General features: G+C 54.5%; 6 protein-coding genes across 6 annotated transcripts; 3 read left to right on the top strand and 3 right to left on the bottom strand.

Annotated features, from left to right (window-relative positions):
- Positions 1-441: 441 nt before the first annotated feature.
- qcr-8-1 (Cytochrome b-c1 complex subunit 8) lies at positions 442-1,173 on the bottom strand (the record flags this gene model as incomplete). Its single annotated transcript, XM_032031177.1, has 4 exons — positions 442-499; positions 576-753; positions 941-966; positions 1,115-1,173. 4 exons carry the CDS (start codon positions 1,171-1,173, stop codon positions 442-444), a joined length of 321 nt encoding a protein of 106 aa, XP_031889456.1.
- Positions 1,174-1,613: 440 nt separating this feature from the next.
- Positions 1,614-2,498, top strand: phb1 (Prohibitin-1; the record flags this gene model as incomplete). The annotated part of the gene is made up of 2 exons (XM_032031176.1): positions 1,614-1,934; positions 1,992-2,498. The coding sequence occupies 2 exons, from the start codon at positions 1,614-1,616 to the stop codon at positions 2,496-2,498; spliced, it is 828 nt and encodes a 275-aa protein (XP_031889455.1).
- Positions 2,499-6,815: 4,317 nt separating this feature from the next.
- Positions 6,816-9,026, bottom strand: rex3-1 (RNA exonuclease 3; the record flags this gene model as incomplete). Its single annotated transcript, XM_032031175.1, has 1 exon — positions 6,816-9,026. One exon carries the CDS (start codon positions 9,024-9,026, stop codon positions 6,816-6,818), a length of 2,211 nt encoding a protein of 736 aa, XP_031889448.1.
- A 3,006-nt stretch (positions 9,027-12,032) lies between these two features.
- CGGC5_v006432 (putative lipase) lies at positions 12,033-13,652 on the top strand (the record flags this gene model as incomplete). Its single annotated transcript, XM_032031173.1, has 3 exons — positions 12,033-12,089; positions 12,286-12,585; positions 12,681-13,652. 3 exons carry the CDS (start codon positions 12,033-12,035, stop codon positions 13,650-13,652), a joined length of 1,329 nt encoding a protein of 442 aa, XP_031889450.1.
- A 2,310-nt stretch (positions 13,653-15,962) lies between these two features.
- Positions 15,963-17,285, top strand: CGGC5_v006431 (Endonuclease III-like protein; the record flags this gene model as incomplete). Its single annotated transcript, XM_032031172.1, has 2 exons — positions 15,963-16,657; positions 16,706-17,285. 2 exons carry the CDS (start codon positions 15,963-15,965, stop codon positions 17,283-17,285), a joined length of 1,275 nt encoding a protein of 424 aa, XP_031889449.1.
- A 1,498-nt stretch (positions 17,286-18,783) lies between these two features.
- On the bottom strand, positions 18,784-19,100 carry TMC1 (AN1-type zinc finger protein TMC1; the record flags this gene model as incomplete). Its single annotated transcript, XM_032031171.1, has 2 exons — positions 18,784-18,858; positions 18,957-19,100. The coding sequence occupies 2 exons, from the start codon at positions 19,098-19,100 to the stop codon at positions 18,784-18,786; spliced, it is 219 nt and encodes a 72-aa protein (XP_031889452.1).
- Positions 19,101-22,493: the final 3,393 nt, after the last annotated feature.

Here is a 22,493-nt window from a genome sequence, read left to right as displayed (position 1 = left end):
ACCTGCAGTGGCCAATCAGCGGCTGTGCATTCCGCAAATGTCAGCGCGAAAGTGACTGAAGAACAGTTGAAGGTATTTCTTTGGTATCATCGGGTATGATTGCGCGTGGAGGTTTGTGTACCAATTTTCAGTGTTATGAATGATCGCAGCTACAACAATATTGGCAGATTCATCGGTGTTCCTTTGGGGATTGTACTCATCGGACCTTGTCCAAAACATTCAATGACACATGCATTCCTTTGCCACATGCGCACATGAAGATCAAACCAACAATAAACGCCATAGTCAGTGTCAGCAAGAGATGAATTGAATGTAAATCGTCAAAAATTGGGGTTCTATTCCATATCTCCCCCTCTACGTAGTTGATATACACGTGTTTGACACAGGGAATCGTTGGTCCACCTCTAGCTTTCGTCGTCCGCCGTCATCGAGGAAACTTGTTTACTCCTCAGAGTCACCGAACTCGGCGCGGCCCTGCTTGGAGTTCAGGTAGTGGTTGCTGTGGCGAGTGTTAGTCGAAAGCCGCTCCTTCAATGTCTGCGGAGCCTCATCGGGGAGGCTGCAGGGTGACCTACCGGTGGGTGGCCCAGTCCATGATGTACCAGCCGGCAACAAGGGGAGGCAGGAAGTAGAGGACCTGGGCGCTGAAGCGGCGCCAAGTGTTGAAGACGGCGTCGTGGGCGGCACCGGCGAAGGGGTTCTGGCGGTTAGGGGCAAGACCGTAGGTGATGATGCCTCTCTGCTTCTCGCCACCTGCACACTGTCAGTTACGTGTTCCTGCCAGATTATCGTTTCCGTCGCGCATCATTTGGTCGGCAATCTTCATCGTCGTCCACTTCCCCATCATCTTCCACTTCGACTCCCATGTCCCATCATTCATGCATCGCTCGACCATGTCGCTGTCGTCCTTCGCCATCGCAGAATTCGGGAACAAACGTACCAATGTGACCCCACCAGCCGAGGTGGCTAAGAGCTAAGTTAGCGAACTGCATCAAGAATGTAATTGAGGACGTTGCGCGTCGGGGCGGACAGAGGGAAGCGTCTCGCTTCCACCTCGGAAAAGCCCGCAAGGCGCTGTCGACTCAATTGACTTGGGATTCAGGCGTCGACTTACTGGCTGTACTTTCCGTGGGGGATGCTAGGTCCCGAGGCAAGAGCTTGGGTAGGTCTCATCTTGGCGGATGGTTGTGGTGGACGGTGATGTGCAACCGGGTGTTGAGGGTCGTTCAATCAAGCTGGAAATCGCAGGGTCAAATCAGACGAGGTTCAAATCTTGTCCCTTCCTGCCGAACCCGAACGCTGAGGCGCACACCCGAAAGAGGCTTAGCGCCTTTTGCGACTTTCTTTCCGTCACCAGTTGGTCGAGCAAGTGCACCTACCCACCCCGATGACCCCGGTCGGCTTTAACAGCCGCCCGCCCAAAATTCAATGACGGACCTTACCGCGGCGGCCTGAGGAGCTTTCGACAGCTTCAATCCCACCTGCTCTTGCACCGCAGCCCACCAACAACCACCCCTCAACGCCAACCGGATAGCCCGCGGATTTCGCAAGAGCAATCTCGCGACCCTCGATACCCCTTCTCTTCAGCATCCGAACCACCAGAGAAATTCACCATGGCTCAGGCTCTGGGTTTTGCGTACCGCATGGCGGTCCCCGCGGCGATCGGCGTCGCTGTGCTGCAATCTTCAATCTACGACGTCAGGGGTGGAAGCAGAGCCGTTATCTTCGACAGATTAGCGGGTGTCAAGGAGGGAGTCATCAGCGAGGGCACGCATTTTCTTGTGCCGTGGCTGCAGAGGAGCATCATCTTCGACGTGAGGACGAAGCCCAGGAACATCGCCACGACAACGGGCAGCAAGGATCTCCAGATGGTCAGCTTGACCCTGCGTGTTCTGCACCGCCCTGAGGTCCAGAACCTCCCCAAGATCTACCAGGTAGGTTCTCGTTTTCTGCAGCGTCTAGAATGAACCAACATCTGACCACTCGCGCAGAACCTCGGCCAAGACTACGACGAGAGGGTTCTCCCCTCCATCGGCAACGAAGTCCTCAAGTCCATCGTCGCCCAGTTCGACGCCGCAGAGCTCATCACCCAGCGTGAGGCCGTCTCGAACCGCATCCGCTCCGACCTGACCAAGCGCGCCGCTGAGTTCAACATCGCCCTCGAGGACGTCTCCATCACCCACATGACCTTCGGCAAGGAGTTCACCAAGGCCGTCGAGCAGAAGCAGATTGCCCAGCAGGACGCCGAGCGTGCGCGCTTCATCGTCGAGAAGGCCGAGCAGGAGCGCCAGGCCAATGTCATCCGCGCCGAGGGTGAGGCCGAGAGTGCCGACACCATCTCCAAGGCCATCTCCAAGTCAGGCGACGGTCTCATCCAGATCAGAAAGATTGAGGCCAGCAGAGAGATTGCCTCTACTTTGTCCGGTAACCCCAACGTTGCGTACTTGCCCAGCAGCGGAAAGGGTAGCCAGATGCTGTTGAACGTGGGACGTCCGTAAAGGGTTATGAGATGAGGATGAAGAGGGGAAAATGGCGATGCTGTACTATAGACTTTGAAGGCAAGTCACCGCTTCAATAAGTGTAATCATAGGGCATGAAACTTGCCTCCTGTTCAACTATGCAACTCAACCAAGGATACCAGCGTGCATGTGAGGAGGACAAGCAATGAAGCCTTGTGTGACAAGAGTCATCAATGGCCGAAAGGAGTTTTCCAAGTGGCCGTGAGGTTACGCTCGTTATCTACGTTGGCTAGTTTCTCTGGGTAGCACTACGACTGCCGGAAACCACATAAGACGAGCTCGAACAGCGCTCCGGGTCGTGCCTACACAGGGTGACAGGCTCCTGCAGGTCCATCGCATGTGCTCTCTTCAGCGCGAAGCCATGATTTGGCCATAACAAAGGTTTTGCTGAATTAGCATCCAGCCTTGATTGCTCTCAGCAACATATACATATATTCACGGGCTAATGGGCACCGCGTGTGTTCATCAACTTTGGTGAGCCAACGTCGGCTATGCCACCTTGGGTTAGCTGAGAGCATGACGAAATCGGTCGGCCTATATAGCTGGGGCTTCACAAAGAAACCTAAGCAGAGAGTAGGCGAGCACAATTAGACTCGAATTGAAGTTGTGCGAGGTCCACTGCGAGCTGCGAAGAAAGCTTCAGCGTTTCTTATCCCTTGGGCGCAGAAGATACTTTTTCAATTGTAGCATTCCTTCCCATGTTTGGGATGATAAAGATCTGTCCATCGCCTCTATCTAGTTGTTATTCTAGATGCGTAGATACACCAGACAGGTACCACATTGAGAGTATTGAGGCGCTCAGCTACCAGTTATTGCCAGCAGATGACTTAACTGACCTTAAGCAAAAAACCAGCCAAAGTAGCGGGTGGGTTCGCTTGATTTACCATTCATGCTTCTGTGTTTGTTATTTAAAACCTGCGGTTACACATAAGGAAACTAGCAAATGGGATTTCTGCCGCTCTTGGTATTTAAGAACTGCTATCGGCCTTCTGCTTACATCTCAGCAAGATGGGACTGGCGCCATGAATGTTCCGAATAAAGCATCTCTCACGAGACTTCGATCCAACTCCCTGGCCTAAGGTGAGAAACACAAGCACGAATGCTGTCGTCTATACATTAATCTCTTTGTTTCTTGGCGTCCTTGACTCCTGATGGTCAGCATGACCTCGTGTGTATTCAGTGGTCTGTTGATCGCCCAACAACGCAGCTGCCAAGAGAGCAGGATGAATCGATGAACTGACGGATCGAATAGATACTTCCCGGTAGGTTAACACGCGACTGGAGCCACGAACATTGGTCTTGAAAGCTTCCTCCATTTACGTTTTGGTAGATTTTGTAAGTGCTGTGACCGAGTTCATCCTTAACAGTGGTATTCGCCATCAGTTAGTCGACGCATTCCTTCCAATGCCTGCTGAGTCTCCTTCACCTTCCCGGGAAGATACACAAAGATAATTGAACCAGGAGTGATGTGGATAGGTGTATGGCTAGAAAGTATATAAGAGTCTCTCTGTTCCCTAGAGATACAGCTGGAAGAGCCAACGACGCAATAAGACAGGAAAAGAGAACTGGTTCTGCAAAGCCAAAGGACTCACCATTGGGCGGGAGAATTCACATCCAGTACCATGTCCGAAGAAGTTATGATTTCGCCCGCACTTTCGGGTGCTCATTATCCGTCTCTGTCTCATTTCGTCAGTGTACGTAGATTCTGCGCGCAGTATACTGATCGTTGCGTCGTCAGCTGGATAGAAAGCCAGCCATTGCATTTCCCACTCAGCAGCTCTGAAGTATCAGTTGTTCAACCTCACCAAGGGAAACTTGTGTCGACATCTTTGATTCTGCTGGAAATTCAAGCCCTTTCGCTGGTCTTGACCACCTCTACATAGACCGATTGCCAGCATGATCCACAGCCACACTCTCGTCAAACGAGCAGAACAGTAAGAGATCATCCCATAGAACAATTCCATTCACAGTTCTCAGGCGGACAGATGGTTACCAAAGTTAATTTGGGCGTCTACCGAGACCCGCGACGATCTTGTCATTGAACCGGACGGCAAAGTCCAAAGATGTCCTCTATAAATGTACTTTCAAACGCGGTGAAAGTCTCTTACAATAGAACGAATGAACGGGTTGCCTGTAGATAGTCTCAGGACTAATGAGAAAAGTCTCTGTCCTAAAAGTCATCGAGGCTTTTGAGCCCCCGGCAGTGTAGATAGAAAACCGTCCTGCTGGGGGTGACTGGATGAGAACAGCCACTCTTGCATGGCGAATCACCTGATCCTAGTCAAGGACGACATTGTTGTTATCTAAGAAATGCTCGACTTGATTCATGGAAGGATAGGTATTCTCGCTGAGTGGTGGTTGGCCTTGACATGCGGCTGCTTGCAAGCGTACTCTGCCCGATAGAGCCAAGATATTGTGTTTTGCCTGATGTTAAAGAAACCGGGTCTACTAGCTGTATTTATAGCGAAAGCTTCCTTGTCAAGCTATACGCATCCACCAAGGAATTACATGGCCGTATGCTCCAACGACATTTCTTCAGTGGAAGAAGCCTGATGCCCATGGCGAAAGAGCGGGGGGCAGTATATATTGTCTTTTGACGAGTGAAACTAATGAAATCAGCAATGTGACTCCAGCTTCGTTGTGGCGTTTCCTGGGCCATCAAATTCAAATATTCAAAGGCCTGTTTGAGTTGCGCGACAAGGACAACAGACACGCGCATCCTTCCATGCGCTACAGGCTATGGTCTTGAGGAATACTCTGACGAGAATGGAGAACAGCGACGATCGGAATGTTTCCCGGCGAGATGGAGTCATTAGATGAAGATCTGATGAGACGGAGATGTGACTGAGGAGTGAGAGGGCACCAGCAGACTAAAGAACAAGCTTCGTTCGCGTGGCTGATTCTGTGAGGAGCATTTAACATGCTGTACCCAGGATGTAATTATACACCGGTCACAACTGTTTCTACGTCGTACTCAATATGACATTGATGTAGACGAATGCCAGGGGAATAGGCATCGACCGTTTCTTCACTACTAGGAGTTGAGTGAGTATATAACAGACTGAGATATATGATATTGGTTCCTCCCCATACCCAATAACACAACCACAACTTGCTTTGAGGCTTGTGACAATGGTGAAAGATATTTCCTTCTCCCAGAAATATCGCAACCAAGAGATGTTGTAGAAACCTGATTTCAGACAGTCTGCACCAAGCCTTAAGCGTCTTCCCTCATCTCCTCTATTGTATTCGATACCACAGCTACATACTCAGGCAGAATAGCAGAAAAATACCGATGGTCAGGGGGAAGGAGATGGCACATCAGAGACAATAGACATCTATCTGCTAGACAACTTTCCAGACTCATCAACCCGCCATGGGTCATGGTACTCGTCTAGGAGATGAACCAACAGCACGTCTCGACATTAGTGCTTGAATGTGTGCGCGCAACAGGCCATTTACAGCGCAGAAGTAGCACAATTTATAACAAAGTGCAGAGGCTCACCAAGCACAAAGGACGAATCAGACCAGGAAGGCGTAGGGGTTGCTGCTCCTACCTCGTTTAATTGATTAATCCTGGCCCCAGAGGTGTCGTTTCTAGTCTGACTAGCATAATATAAATACACAATTTGAAAGTTCTCAGACTGGGAGGTCTTCTCCAGGCAATGCTGTCTTGTTCCGTCCCCGTATGGTCAGGCAAAAGAGCCTTCTGCCCCGCCTGGGTCGCATGTCCGAGCAATTTCAAGAACACTGCCAGACATAGCTAGTGGCGGTCAATGCAAGTGAGGTGCACTCCAAGAGTTCTTCCCTGTGCCGTCGCTAGAGTATTGTTGTAATAACTGCACAGAAACGATGAGGGGCAGATTCTATGTAGCGTAGTGCGTCGCCGAACAACAGCTCCAGGACTTGAGGGTGATGGACGGATGCGAGCGGGAGGCTTTGAAATTTACACCAAATGGATGAACAGTGGCAACGTCTGAATTGTCCTTGTTCAGGAAGTGTTACATCGAGCCGAGCGAATTGAGAATATATACCTACAGCAAGATGAGAGAGACATCATTCATCCAGAAGCGGGCCGACGCAAGTCTTATTCGAGGCAATCACTCGACGGTCACTATTGGAACAGTAGTTGAACTCATAAAGTGCGAATTATTATTAGAATGCCCTCTTGACGGGTAGGTATCACTAAGCAAATCCACGCCCTCCCAATGCATACGGGATTCCCTTCCCTTCCGAAACTCCAAAGAAAAAGCCAAAGCCCAGTTAGTCGTCATAATACAGGTTGCCCACCCTTTCCTAGAGAGCAGCCTCCAAGAATTCCGCCGTAAGCTGGCCGCGGTAGTCGTCCCTACTGGCCTTTCCGCCGGGAGCAACGAACTCGTTATTCACGAGCTTCCAGCCCTTGATCTTCATGCTCTTCCACTCTTCTGACAGCTTGAGGCGGACCAGGTCGCCGGCAGCGCGGGCATCTTCCGCACTGTCGTGGCCCTGGACCTTGCCGGCTGTCTCTACTTGAATCTTGCGGTTGAGGAGGTTCTCCATGAGCATCTTTAGACCCTGGCGGTAGGGGAGGCCGTACTTGTGGGGGAAGAGAAGGACGGTGTCGATGAGAGTGGGGTGAACGATTCTGACGGCATTCAGATCGTTCTCCAGGCCGTGGCCGATGAGAGGTGTGTCGGGGCTGATGAGGGAGAAGAGGAGGTCGCGGGCGACCAAGGGGGAGGAGACAATCTTCATCGTCTTCTTGGGCTTCTTGTTGTTGTTGTTGGCCATTTTCTTGGCCTGGGCGGGAGTGGGGTCCTCTTCCTTGGCGGACCAGGGTGCTGCATTAGCCATGTCCTCAGGCCAAACCCCGGAATAGCGCGAGTTGAGATCCAGGATCTCACCGACAGGTTGCACGAGCACATCCAAAAGTTCTTCACCGGTAGGCCAGGCAGTGGCGGTGAGACGCACCAACTCCAGACCATAGACAGTGTAGCACATCTCGCAGTCGAAGGCGACGGCTCTGTCAGAGGGAACATTGGGGTTGGCGGGCGTCTCGGCGAAGTTGAGGACGGTGGCAAGGCGCTTGGGGTCTGAGGCCTTGAAGACGTGGTGAGGGACGGTGTAGCAGCCGGCCGAGTCTCCAACAGCCTGGCCGCAGCAGCGGTACCGCTTGGGAGTCTTGGATCTGTCGCCGAGTTGGCGCTCGGGGAAGTACGTCTTGCCCCAGTGGTAGGTGCACTTGCCGCCCGAGGCGAGCGCGCCGTCTTCCTCGCGTCTGCCGGGGAACATCTGGAAACGCTTCTCACAGCGATCACATTTCTCCCAGCCCTTGGCGGCTTCGAGACCCTGGCGAGCCTTCTCGACGTCGGCTTCACTGGGGATGGAGGAGACGTAACCGTGGTTGGCGAGGCCGTCAATGGGTGTGATGAGATGACGGACGAGCTGGACTTCCTGGGCCGGCGTCAAGCCCGTGACCACCTTCTTGGGCGAGGCGAGAAGTTTCTTGTGGGGGCCCTTTGGGCTTTGCTGGCGACGCTGGACGACTCTCTCCTCCTTCCACTGCAGCAGCGTCATCTTCTTGTACTGCATGATTTTGTTTTTGAGAACGTTTCCGTAGATGGCGTTCTTCTCGATGGCGGTGTTCTCCTCTTCGTCGAGGGTTCTCCAGATGAGGTCTTGGTCCGTGAGGACGAGGTGCTTCTCGTCGTCGTCTTTTGCGGTTTTCTTAAGTTCGTTGTTGAGGCGAGTATACTCTTGGTGTAGCAACTGCGCTAGCCTGAAGCGAGTCTTGAACTCCGCTGGAGCTTTGATGCCTTTGAGCAAGCGAGGGTTGAGAGCTTCAGGTTTTCTGAGCTTGGGTGGCGGCTCCTTGGATGGGGTTGAAGGAGTGTGAGGTGAGGTAGAAGTAGTAGTGGTGTCGTGTGAGACTGAAGTTGCTTTTGACTTTGGGGTGGAGGCAGACGTGCCAGTAGTAGTAGTTGGGGTGTTGCCGGTAAGTGAATCAAGCTTCCGCTTAGGTGGGTGATTACTCGATGATAAAGGAGAGGACTTTGAGTGATTCAATGAGTTGTTGGAATGAGACGAAGGAGTTGAAGCGAGAGAAGGGACAGCAGGGTGAAGATGAATGCCCTTCTTCACAGCCGAGACAGGCCTGGAGGAAGAGGCGGTCTGGCGATTTAAAGGTGGAGGAGAGATGGGGCGAGCGACAGCTGACAGAGTGTCATCTGGTCTCGGTGCCGTTGTGTCTTGTTTTGAGGCGGTTTTGACAGGAGTAGGAGTTCTTGCAGAGACGGCGGGGCCGCTGACGTCTTGGGCAACTTTCGGACGTTTTCGAGGGCCATCCTGGGTTGCATTCGTCGAGGCATCAGTCGACGTCTGGGCCGACGTTCCTGACTTTTTGAGTGCCGGTGCTGATGTGGCAGCCATCTTATCCCTGTCTTCTTTATGCTGGAAGAGGCACTGGAATGCAGTACACTTGTCTCCGGCGGGACAGGGGATGTGTTTGAGGTCAACAAAGGACATTGTGACAGGAATCTAATCTTTCAACGGGAATAGAAGTACAAGAGGCTAGCGCGAAGAGACCGTGACGTGGCGGTCAAGAGCAGGAGCAGCTTGGCGGCTCTTGCTGTTGCAGCTGACGTACTGAGGACGACGAACACAACAAACAGAAGGTATCGTGGACTTGTGTGGAAGGACCTTGCCTCCCTAGTGTCGACATCTACTTGAGGCAAGAGCTCCAAGTGAGATGCGGTGAGGTGTGGTGCGGTGAGAGGAACGGAAACGGCGTGAGCTTTGGGCCTAGACTGGCGGGAGGTACCAAGTTCCAGAGCAATGCAATGCAGAGGCGGTTGTAAGGGAGATGGAGCCAAAATGAGTGAGATTGTATTCGTATGTGCGTGAGCCGATTAAGGCCTCGAAGATCCGGGGGAGCGGACCGACGATCTCATAGCCAAAACCGCAGCCGGACCAGTCTCTGCAGTGGCAGCGTCGCAGTCGGAGAATTCGGGGAGCCACGGGCTAGTGTTTAGAGATGGCCAGGGCGAGGCTGACACAGGAATGATGCGAGATTGGCAAGATTGGGTGACCATCAACCGTTCAGCGTTTTTTCAAAAGGGGGGCGGCCACACCAGGACATCGGAAACGTTCATGGCATAAAGGTGGGAGGGTTTGGGACAGTGTCACAGATGGTTGATGTGTCTCAAATGCGGTCGGAGTTGGGATGGAGAGAGGCTCCGAGCGTCTTCTAAGCTTATGTAAGACTCTAACGTTGGCTTCCACCTCAGTCACCCAGTGTATTCCAAGGATGGTGGCGGGGCGAACCGTACAGGGATGTGGCTGGCGGCGGTCCAGAAGCCACCACCTTGCAGCTTCCAACATTCCAACGTCCGGCGGAATGAGTCCCAATAGCGTCAACTGCGTGTTTACGAGAGGGTAGATATTGTGTTCTTTTGGAAAGACTGCAGAGTCAGGAGGCCAGTCGTCTCTCTTCGTCATTTTCCTTCTTCTTTAGCTCATTACCGTGGAGATGGACCGCCGGGCTGAGTCATGATCTGCCGGTCATCTCTTGATCTCTCTGTTTTCTTGCTTCTTCCATTTTCCGTCAACGGCCATCGTCAGAAATGAAAAGCAGCTTCGCACTTCCACATCACCTCGCGCTGCGTCATGCAACCCGGAGCAACCAACGCGCGTCAAATGCGTGCTAATTGATGTGGTGCACACGAACATCGTCCTCCCCTCATTCTCCGCAACATTGATGTGATTCAAGGGGTGGTAGGTTGATATCCCCTTGAAAGTCTTATCGCGGGAGATCCAGGCACGCGAACTCTATTTCGTCTACCGTCTCATGTCCAGTCTGGAAGGGAAGCACACAGACATGGCAGATAAGGGCCGACATGGACGCCATCGGACGTATCTAGCGCCATGGCCAAGCTCTTCCCCTTCTCGACTCCGGCCTGCTCAATCTTGGCTTCCTGCTCCGGCCGCTCGACATCCAAGACACCTGTGCCACCGCACTCTTCTTATCTTGACGGCGCCCAAGCAAGCACAATGACAATCTTGTACGACGCGCAGGTTGGCATGTGACCGAAGCCCCCTGCCTGTGCTCCGTTGCTTCTTCTCCCTTCTTGCGGGCCATTCATATTCTCACTGAGCTGGGTGCCGCAACACTGATTCGAACAAAGCAAGTGCGAAGCCCATCCATCTACTCGTTGTTGATAACGGCTGTCCGGTATCTCAGCCCCGGCGGGTGCTAGTGGCACCAAGCCGTCGAGCACAAGCTGGGCAGCCCTGGTCTCGAGGATGGACTTTCCTATCGCGGCGCAACGGTTGGGTAGAAACCCATGGCGGTGAACGGGGGTTTACTGAGAGTGAGGGGCGAACAGCTTCCATCATCTATCGAGAAATCGTTATCTACGATGTAGATCGGACCTACGTCCGCGCAGAGGGGTATCTGGGCTTCTGCGAGTTTCCATCTCGAATGGGGGGCCCCTATAAATGAAGCACTCGCACCCTGCCATTAAACAGATCGGAGAGTTATGGAGAGAAGAATAGAAACCTCGACACTTCGGTGATTTTGGCACAAACTTGACTTTTCCGACGTCAAGACAGACATCAACCTTCTGCTGCTTGAATGCGATTGAACACAGGGGATCCCAGCAGCACGACTCCATCGTCGACCAGCTGTAGCTGCTCCAGCCCTATCGACTAATACCGTCACCACTCAGTATTGCCAGCTCTTCGATCCATCAGACCGCGGCTACACGGACTGAGGTTCGCCTCAGGAACCCGACCTGATCTTGCAGGCGACCTGCAGAGAGAAAGTCACCCAACCCAAGGAGATCGATCCCACGCCATTCCGTCACATTTCAGTGTTGCCTTACAGACCGGAGCCGAGCATCCACAGTCATCCGCAGCCGCGGTCCCGCGCTGGAGCCTAGGTACGGACACCTACAAACGGACGACCAATTGTCGCGTGCGCGCATTCCAATTGCGTTTCGACTATCCACCATCCAGCACCAGTAGTGCGCCCAATTGGCACCACCCGACGGGAGATAGCGGACGCGGACCAACTTCCACCCCTAGAGCCACGCGGCGCACGGCACAAACCACACCAATAGCGCGCGGGAGCACACCACCCAACGGCCCATCCATCGCCTTATCTCCCCTTAAGTCCACCTACCTTAGCAGCCTGCAGCGCCCGGTGTTAGTGTCATCGAATCTCCCCCATCCCCGGGAGTCGCTGCGCTGCAGGGCGAGGTGAGGCAAGAAACAGACACTGGACCAAGAAAAAAACACCATCTGAAAGTCCAACAGTCCACCATCCGAGGCGGCGGGATTCAGCTCCCCCGGTCGGACTGTGCGGACTTTCCGTTGGAGGGACTCTTTTGTGGCTCGCCCCGAGAATATTAACTCGGCCCGCGTCCCACCAAAAGAGCGTCCCTTCGACCCCCAACATCCCACTTACAAGAAGCGTTGTTGCCATTCTCCCTTCGTTCTATTGACCGGTCCCTGATCTCATCAAGCTACATAATGGATTACACCGGCGGCACCGTGGAGGCCGATCATCTCTGCGTCCTGGTCCACGGGGTTCGTTCCTCCATCCTTTTTTTTCCCGTCTGCTCTCTCTTGCCAGCACACCATTCCCAGCGTTTTAAGTGCTGACACCGGGCGGCTCATGGCTCCTGGCTCCTGGCTCCTGCAGACCAGTTGGCTGGTGGTGGCGACGTCATGATCTGCTGCAGCGTGTAGTGCACCTTGATGCTAACGTGCGACCTGTATGTAGCTTTGGGGTAACCCCAACCACATGGCCCAGATCGCCAAAAGCCTGCGCGCAAAGCACTCCGCCGACAAGCTCTACCTGCTCCTCGCGAAGCGCAACAGCGGCTCCTTCACCTACGATGGCATCGAGCGCGGCGGCGAGCGCGTCTGCGCCGAGATCGAGGAGGAGCTGCGCGCCATCCAGGAAAGGGGCGGCAAGATCACCAAGCTGAGCATCGTGGGCTACTCGCTCGGCGGCCTGGTCTCGCGCTACGCCGTCGGGCTGCTTCACTCAAAGGGCATCCTCGACACCGTCGAGTGCATGGTGAGTTTCTCATGTCACACTCACTCCCTCACCCACAGCAATAACACTCGCCCACACCCACACTCTCGCCGCAAAATCACTGACTCCCGCCCCAGAACTTCGTCACCTTCGCCACACCGCATCTCGGCGTCCGCACCCCCCTGCGCGGCTGGCACAACCACCTCTGGAACGTCCTCGGCGCCCGCACCCTCTCCATGTCGGGCCGCCAGCTTTTCACCATCGACAACTTCCGCGACACGGGCCGGCCCCTGCTCGCCGTCCTCGCGGACCCGGACTCCATCTTCCTCGCCGGCCTCAAGCGCTTCAAGCGCCGCACCCTCTACACCAACATCGTCAACGACAGGAGCGCCGTCCACTATACCACCGGCATCACCAAGACGGACCCCTACACCACCCTCGACGGCATCAAGGTCAACTACGTCCCGGGCTACGAGGACGTCATCCTCGACCCGAAGCACCCCATCGCCCCGCGCCCCAAGCTCTCCGGCGGCTCCCGGCCGACGCTGTCCTCCGTCGCCTCGTGGGCCCAGCGCATCCCCTTCGTCCTCGCCATCTCCGTCTTCGTGCCCATCGGCATCGTCGCTTTCCTCTTCAACTCGGCGATCCAGACGGTGCGCTCCTCGAAGCGCATCCAGCTGCACGAGAAGGGGCTCGCGGGCGTCGCCATCGAGGAGTACCGCGGCCCGCTGTGGATGAAAGAGATCCGCGAGGAGGTCGAGCACGTGTACGAGACGCTCAACAGCTCGCAGGACCAGGAGTACCTCGGCAGCGAGACGGACGAGGACGACGAGGACGACGCGGGCGCGCGCGAGATGGACCGCAGCACGACGCAGCTGCTTGCGCGCGAGAGGCGCATGTCGGTGCCCTCGCAGCCGACGCTCGCGCTCGCGCCCTACCAGTTCCAGATGGTCCAGAACCTGGACGCCGTCGGGTGGAATAAGTACCCCGTGTGGATCCACAATGACAGGCACAGTCACGCGGCCATCATCGTGAGGTGGGAGAAGAAGACGTTTGACGAGGGGCGGGTGGTGTTGAAGCACTGGCTGAATGAGGAGTTTACGATCTGACGACGGGTTCGGTGGTGTTCTGTTCTACTTGGAGTTGGGAGCGTTGATTTATGGTACATATCTACTCCCCAGGGAGGCGAAGACCTTTTTGTATAAGAATACTTGGTGTAATATATTTACATTTACGAACACACTGTCCGCTCAGGAGGGTATATAAGCGTGAAGCAGACTACCTTCTCTTAATAACGCAAGGGCAATAATAGCCACCGGTAGTGCTGGGTATCAACTTCGGCGCTGGCAGCAGAGTCTCAGTCCCGAAAAAAGACCAGCCAATGCCCCCGACCTACTACTTCAACGCAATATATTCTCTCATCCTGGGTTATTTCATCTGGAATAGTGAGAAACTAGGGAGAGACGCCAGGCATGATTCCGAACCTTTCTCAACAATTTGACCCGTCTGTGACATCCTTCAGACAGCCATCACACTCCCTGTCCTGCTGTTCATATTCCCACTCCAACACAAGAAGTCAGGCTTCTGAATTTGCCCTGTGACTTGGTAATCGATGCTTCAGTTTGCTTTTGTAGAGCCCATTAACATCCGAGTCAAATCATTTCTAGCAAAAAGGCGAAGCTCTGGCCGCAACAACAAGCAGCCAGTCAATAGTCACCGAACGCACAGAGACTTAGGACCTAACATCAAATTGCTACCTCCGTGTAGCATTGCTCTTGATTTGTATTTAAGCAGGTGGGTTGGTGTGAATGCCAATACATGGCAATCGCATTGCAATGTCATTGTGGTAGCACTCACTTAGGCATCGTAACTCTGGTCGTTGTTCGACTGGTCATGTGCCGAACATAATCTGCGGCTCATCACCTACTACAACACGTACTTTAGTTTTTTCATCCTGGATGCATTCAGCCAGAATAGTAAGAAACTAGGGAGAGACGCCGGGCGATAATCCTGAGTTTCGCAGCTTCATGTTTTGCCCACCAACTCGTCAGACAAGCAATCTGTCACATTGCCATTGGATGCTTGTATCCACACCCATGCTCAACAGGTATTCTTTTCGTTGCCCTCTGAAATCAAGAACGGGGAAAATATACTCTCTTTCATACAGTGCTCCAACATCCAATTCCAACCAATTCTCAGCAGAAAGCCCTCGGCCTGCCTCTTGAACACAACACAGCCTCACAGGTAGCCAAAGCTCACACCGGCAGAAGCGATTGAGATATAACATCAGGACCCTGCCGTTGTAAACATGTTTCCCTTGATGTCTCGCTTCACACTTTCCTCCGCCTCTGTCGTAAGTGTATTCATAACACAGGAGCCTGACTTGCAAGCAGCACGTGAGAGTTGACATGCCGCTCTTACACAGAGACAAACGTATCCAGATAACCACTACTCATCCGTCTGTCTCGATAAATCGTATCGAACGTGAATAAGCACGATGTCATTTGCCTTGTTTGTGTTGCATTCCATCGTCTAGCTGATTTAAATACTTGGGGTAAGCCGTGCCGTGGTCCAACGAAAACGCTGTGACATTAATCTCTTCAAAAGAAAACGTACTTTCATCCTCAACTTGAACCTTTCCGCCATGAAATCAGGACAAAATAGCAAAAGACCAGTGTTCCCGTCTGGTTAACGGCTGCATTTTCCAAGCTGACTTACACCAGAGGACCTCCACCCGTCGACTGTCTAGATGCCTTTTCCATACCTAAACCCTCATAAACCCAAACATACCAATTTCACCCCTCTCAGGCTCATATCCATCGTCTTCACCACAAACATCATCCAAAAGACCTATCACACACCCACTGCGCCCCAACTCAACACTGAACTCAACCACGGAACCTACCTACCTCCCACGCCCCCATCGCAAACTGCACCCCACCCCATCAACCGCCTCGCTTACCGGCATCGCAAGAAGCACAGACCACCACCAACAAAACCAAACCCAATCCCCCGGCCCGCGCTATCCCCAACGCAGCTCCCCCTTCCCACCCCCGGGCATCAGTGTTCCCACCCAAGGGTCCTCCCAGCCGAGGTGACCCACCTTTATCAACCAACCCTGGAGTCCCCTTTTGCGATTACGTAGTGCAGAAGAGGCAGGGTGCGTGCACGGCTGGCAATGTAATTAGGTAGTCTTTGAAGTGAACCTACCTTACTTAGCCTTTCAGCTTCTTTGGAGGGCAGGACCCAAAAAAAAAAAAAAAAAAAAAAAACAATTGCGTAGTTGGCTCGTCTTCCGCGTTCGCCTTGTAGCGACGTCTCGATAGAGTGTTACCGTGTTACAGCACCCGGTTTCATTTCTTTAATCGACATCACAGGAATCTTCCACTTAGCGGAGCAGATTGGAACATTCAGCAAAGATGAGGACGTCGCGCCTCTCCAAGGATACTTCCGCCGTCTTCAAAGCTAGCACCTCGCCACCACCTCCGCGCCGGACGACGCGCTCCTCCCTCGCCCGGTTCGCCTACACGACCGACTCCGCAGCGCCTGACACCTCCTCGCTCCAGGACATCGTTCTCGGCAACGACATTGAGGATGCCGTTACGGGCCCGCCTCGCAGGAAACGGAGGAGGGTGGTGGCGGCGGCGGACGACGCACCGAGCGCCACCGTCAAGATCGAGGCTGAAGAAACCGAGGTCATATCTACGAAACCTACGAAGCCCAAGAGGGAGAGGAAGCCGGCGCGTGTGATCAAGGGCGAGGACATCCGCGTGGAGCCCCCGTCTGACTGGGAGGAGATGTACAACCAGGTCAAGGAGATGCGTCTCCACGGCGCGGCGAAGGACGCGGCCGTGGACACGATGGGCTGCGAGAGACTTTTCCATCCCGATGCTTCCGAGCGGGATAGGCGGTTTCACATCCTCATTGCGCTGATGCTTTCGAGCCAGACCAAGGACACGGTGAATGCCGTAGCTATGAAGAGGTTGATGACGGAGCTGCCTCCGCATAAAGAGGGTGCGGAGGGTGGTTTGTGTCTGGAAAATATCTTGGCTGTGGAACCGGACAAGTTGAACGAGCTGATCTGGGCGGTTGGCTTTCACAATAACAAGACCAAGTCAGTAATCATGAGTGATGCCTCTCTAAGCAATGTTGACGGGATTAGGTATATCAAAGCCGCGGCCGAGATCCTTCGCGATAAGTTCGACGGCGACGTCCCCGACACGATAGAAGGGTTGACCTCTCTACCGGGCGTAGGTCCGAAGATGGGATATCTGTGTCTCTCGGCTGCGTGGGACAAGACGGAGGGTATTGGCGTGGACGTCCACGTGCACCGCATTACCAACCTCTGGGGCTGGCACAAGACAACGCAGCCTGAAGGGACGAGAATGGCGTTACAGAGTTGGCTCCCGAAGGACAAGTGGCGTGAAATCAACTGGCTGCTTGTCGGCCTCGGACAGACTGTTTGCTTGCCCGTCGGGAGAAAGTGCGGAGATTGCCAGCTCGGATTGAAGGGCTTGTGTAAGGCGGCGGAGAGGAAGAAGGTAACCGAGGGTCGCAAAGCGAGGGAGGTCAAGGTCGAAGTCGGAGACGATACAGTCATCAAGACGGAGGAGATTGTCGAGGAAGTCGTGAAGAAGGAGATCGTAGAACCGACAGGCGTGCCGGTGCCGGAGGTAGCGCCGGAAGCGACAGAGCTGGTCGGAGCGGGAGCGCCGAAAAAGAGGCGCGGAAAAGTAGTTTGACGGCGTGTGAACATGATCCGATAACGAGGGATCGCCTGTGAGTCAAGTCAGCGAGCTCAGCGGTGTTTCCGTAATCATCATCTTGCTACACTTGCGCGCGTCAGCCCAGGGGATGCAGCAGGTCCAATGAATGACTCTTGGGACGACGGCAGTCATATCCGACCGAGGTGCCCGGGGCTTGCCTGCCTCGCTTCGGGCATCGGTGGAGAGCGGGCCCGAAAAGTTCGGAGGAATTCCGATTTCGAGGGTGCAGCGGAAGTGCAATGCATGCCTGGGGGCGGTGTCATTGAAAAAAGGTAGCCAAGGTGCACTGTGCAGCGGACGGAGAAGGCGGTGGAAGAGGGGGCGAAATGAATAGCGAAGCAGCAGATACGATATCGGAGATACGCCGGCATTCGCCCGCCAGCAGCGCCCCGTGTCCCGTGTCCGCCCGTGGAGTGTGCCGTCATCGTCAGGCTTCCGGGGGCCATCTTCACAGTGTGACGTGGACGCGGCGTAGGCGGGCAGAGGCGGAGGCGAAGACGAGGGCGGTTTGGGCGGGTACTGACTCGCATGGTCAGAGGACGACGAAAACGGGCAGGTGAAGCATGGCGTGCCACGGCTGATCCTCCCAGCAATGAGACGACATGACAACAGCAAAGGGGAAAAAAGCTGGTGGTTGGAACAAGGGGACGACAGAGCCAGTCCAAATGAAGACGTTTTGCTGCCGCAGCATCGAACTGACTTGTGCTGAAGGTTTCGAGGGGCATGGTCCGTTTGACGTGGAATGTTCGTCCGTGTCTCATTCGGCTGAAATGGCGGTAACTCTCCGATGCGCAACGCTGAACCATACTCCATGAATCCCAGCTCAGCCACGGCATCTCCGCTGCCGGAACCTCAACTCAACGCAGCCTCCAAGGCACCTGTTCGGGCAAAGCTGAATCAGAGTCATCATAATTTCATCAACGTAGAAAGGGAATTTTGCAAGTGAAGTTTCAAAGTGAAATGTAATTTGAATAGATCCAAAAGTTGACGGCCAATCCTCTCCATGGCGGCCGTTCAAATGACCATGCGCCGATACGCCGTGCGGGAGAAAGTGGAAGCCGAACTATCCTAAACTAGATAATGGTACACTTCGTCGTGTATAAAACAGTCGAGGCGAACAAAAGACGCCTCGGATCGAGATGCGCGAGTGCCGACAAACAACGCCGCTGTCGCTACCGCTGCTTTCTGCATTATGATGGCGAACATCATATCGAGATTCGCCGGAAGTATCAAAAAGAATCCATCATGTCGCGCAGAGGTCCCAAAGTGTGAAGGGGGACGTGCATTTGGAAGGTGTTGGTGCTGTAGTCCGCCTCGCACACCGAGCCCCTCAGCTTTCGGTAGAATCCGAGCTGTATGTTCCCGGCGGTTGGGTGGTGGACCGGTAAGCCGCATCTCGACGGGATGTGTGGTCGCGCGGACGGCCGTTTCGGCGTGGAGATGGGAAGACAGGATGTGGCGTGGTAGAGTTTCCTCATACACCGCGGATGACCTGTGTGCGCTCGGCCTCGAGCTGTGCAGCGTTGCGCTCGTGAGACTGCTTCTTGCACTGCGTTTCAAGGCAAGTTAGCACAACAGATCTTGATCTCGTAGGACGGTGCCGAGGCCGAGGAGCCAGGAGCACTCGGGATCGTAGGTGTAACTTACGTCTTCCAAACCATCGCACTTGTGGTCCTCGAGGAGACGGTGCTTTCCGCAGAAGTGACCGTTGCAGAAGCCGCAGTCTCCAACGATGCGCTGGGCAGCGTCCTTGCACTCCTTGAAGGTGCAGCGGATCTTCTTCTGAGGCATGTTGGGTGGTTGTGGTGTTGGTGACGTGGGTTGTATTGTCAGGCGGTCTGTGGTCAGACGAGCAATGCGACGCTGTCTGGAGGAGGCAAGAAGAGTCTTGTCTGCGTCGAAGGGAAAGGTGAATGAGGTTGTCGACGGCCGAGCTCGCTGGAAGACGAGGACGAGTGGACTCCGAGGCGGAACAGATGGTAGTGTCGAAGGATGTAATGTAAGGTGAGGAGAGAGGAAGATAGAAAGAGAGAACGAAGTGGAAATGGTGGTGAGTAATAAAGGCAGAGGCAGAAGTTGGCTGGAGGCGAATTGTGTCAGTCGGTCAGTGATGATCTAATAAGCAAAGCCGGGTCCAGGTCCAGGCAAGCCAGGCCCAGGTCGAAGGCGGGAGAAGCGCTCACAATGACAAGACAACAAGACAAGGAACAGCGGCGTGAAGCAGGGGACAAGGTGGCTGGTGGAGCTTGAGACGGGGGGTAGGAGGGAAGGAGGGGGGAGTGTGGTGCCTTCTGTTTGGAAGTCGCACGCCCCTGACTTCCATTGAGTGTTTACGCAGAACAGCACCATCCGTACATATTGTGCTGCGTGCACTAGTAGGTTCCCGTCTGTAGCGGACGGTGGATGTGGTGGTGGATGTGGTGGTGGGCGGGATGCACCAGATGATGGATTTGCGGGTGTGTTGGGTTCCATGTTACCTACCACTGCAGAGGAGCCACATCCATTGGCAGCTTCTCACACAGTTGGTACACTCAGCATCCGACGACCCTCTTCAAACGGGTATGGCCAACACTCATGCAGGGCACTTCAGGCCCATCGGCGGCGCCAATGCAGGATTGGTTAAACACACAACTCGGACGGGAGGCGTGACCACAGAGCCCACCTTCATTCAAGTGAACCTGCCCAGTGCGGTGCGGTGCTTGCTAAGAGCCTCTCCTCTCCAATGAGGGCGGTAAAGGTGAAGGCTCCGATGCAAGCTGTACTCGACTGCGTGTGCTGCGCAGCAATCTGCAATCTGCAATGCACGGCCAGACCATTAGCCATTCTCTACACTACCTACGGACCGCCGTGTCCACGGTGTCTACGCAGTAGTGGCATCCATTCCTACCTGCTACGCTGTGCTAAGGAGGCCGTTTCCTTTTCCGCCGCTTGCAGAACCCCGTGGAACAAATGAGCGATGAGGCAACGGAGAGATTTGGGCAGAGAGACAGAGAGGCCAGACCTTCAGTGTCAAGTACGGGAATGGAAACGGACATGCAGGTTGGTACCGATGTACCGTAGCGTATGTACTGGTTGAGGTCAACAAATGGAGAACGATAATCAAGGCTTTGGGTAATAAACAGGGCCCGTATGAGGTGAGGTGTCAGAAGAGGCGGCCCTTTGTGCAGCCGGAACAGTGGGCTTGTTTCCCTATCATGATGGGAAAAAAGGCAGCAACACGACTGCGTAAGTCAGCCGTGCCAACCGCGGTGCCTTACGTATTGACTGAGGTGTACGGAGTAGTACCGCTGAAGCAAGTCACTGGGTGATCGGATGGGGCGAGGCAACGCTGATGGAGCCCTGGCGGCGTGTGAGGACGGGGTCGTCGGGGGTCGGGGTCCAGGGCGAGACGAGACACTGGGCGCTCTGCAATCCCGAGGTTCAAAGCCACCGGCACTGCGTAGTGTCTCCGTACCTTGTACTGCGTACAAACTGCTGCTGGCAAGTGAAGTATGGGCGCTGGCCTGTGCCTGCGCCAAATGGGCGCCTAGGCAATGCCGATGACACCGTGTTGCGAGGCTCCGAAAACGGTCAAATGTCGTCGGGATGGACTGAGCTGGACTGGACTGGCCCTGCGCCGCTTCATCACACGGGTAGACCAGAGTCAAAGGGACCGCGTCCAAGGCAAAGGGTCCCGTCGTGCCGTTCTGAACCAAAGGGCTATCTCCGTGTTTCTTGGTCTGTTTCCGACCCGGATCGATGGGTCGCTGCCGCCGGATCTGCAACAGAGCAGCGTGTCTTTGCGTGTGATCGCTGGCAGGCCAATCGTCAAAGCTGTAATGGCTCACTGCTGGCTGGCTGGCTGATGATGCTGATGAACATTAGCCAAAGAAGGGGCGGGGTGTGGTGAGACTGAACATCCACACACCGTGCCTTCCGAAGGGAGCTGGTCTTGACTTGTGGGTTGCGATGATGGTGGTCTATCATCCAAGCATCCATGGCAAGTTGCAAGGCCAGGCGAAGTAAGGTATCCGGCATGCGAGGTGATACGTCAGCGGTGGTTTGGAATTTGGCGAGATGAGGTGACTTTTAAGTGCCCGTGGTATCCGTAGCCGTATGTAGACTCAGCAGCAGCGAGCGACTGTTCCATTGCTGGCCGGGGCGTGTGCAGCGTGCTTGGGGATTGAAATCCCGGTGCGAGTCAGGAATAAGCAATAAGCAACAGCGAGAGTGACGGCGGAGAGTTGGACGACGCAGACGCAGAGTGCTGGATGCAGATCATCGACTGCCCACTGCGACTTCACTTCCAATTGTGTAAGCGGGCTCACACTGGTTGCTTGCAAGAAGGAACCACGATGCGGATGGGCAGTTGCCGAACACAGGACGGCAGGAGGCAAGACACGTGGAAGTGCCTTCCTTCCAGCCAGGCAAGGTAGGAGCAGGACTGGCAACACGGAAGGAGACGTCTGCCACCAAAGGAAGGAACGAGGAGGAAGGCAGACAGATCCAACCTGTAACTGCCTTGCCTCGGATCACCTTCGTACTTATCCTGCCTGCTCGTCTTTGCCTCTATTGCCAACGCCTGCATTGACGAAAAGACAGCCCGGCTTCGTTCATCAAGATGCATCCCGTAGCGTCCCGTTACAACTCCCGGACGCCGGCTATTCTACGATGCACCATTCACCAACCAACTCACGTTTGACTAGCTGCCTTGGACTATGTGTGGACGATGCGGAAGACATGCGCCACCCAGCGCAGCCAAAATAGACTTACACCAGCCGGGCAAGGACGCATTACCCATCATTACCACCATCACCACCAATACCTTACTTGGTGTCTGTCTACCTGGGTGCCTGGTACCAACGAACACCATCTCCGCCGTATCAGCTAGAGAGTCCGCATCGCCCTGCCCTCTACAGACCACATACAATGACAAGGCAAGGCACCGCATGGCGCTGCACTGGCAAGACTGTCGCATGGCCCCATGGATCATGGCTCCTGCACGACCGCGGCCTGCAGCAATCATCCCAGCCCGCCGTGCCCCGACCTGCTCTTCGTTCGTAACCCGCTACGAAAATGGTTGGCGATGGATGGACGACTGACTTGCGTGTCAGCGCTTGGGGTCTCATTGGAATCGCCAGTCGCCAGTAGCACCCGCCCTCTCCTTTCATCTTGCGCATCCACGCCCAACGTCCTCCCCCACAT

The sequence above is a fragment of the Colletotrichum fructicola genome (assembly GCF_000319635.2).
Source record: "Colletotrichum fructicola Nara gc5 chromosome Unknown KSG_Nara_v1_contig03, whole genome shotgun sequence".
NCBI classification, from domain to species: domain Eukaryota; kingdom Fungi; phylum Ascomycota; class Sordariomycetes; order Glomerellales; family Glomerellaceae; genus Colletotrichum; species Colletotrichum fructicola.
Note: the sequence above shows the minus strand (reverse complement) of the source record. Positions and strands in the feature narration are given on the sequence as shown.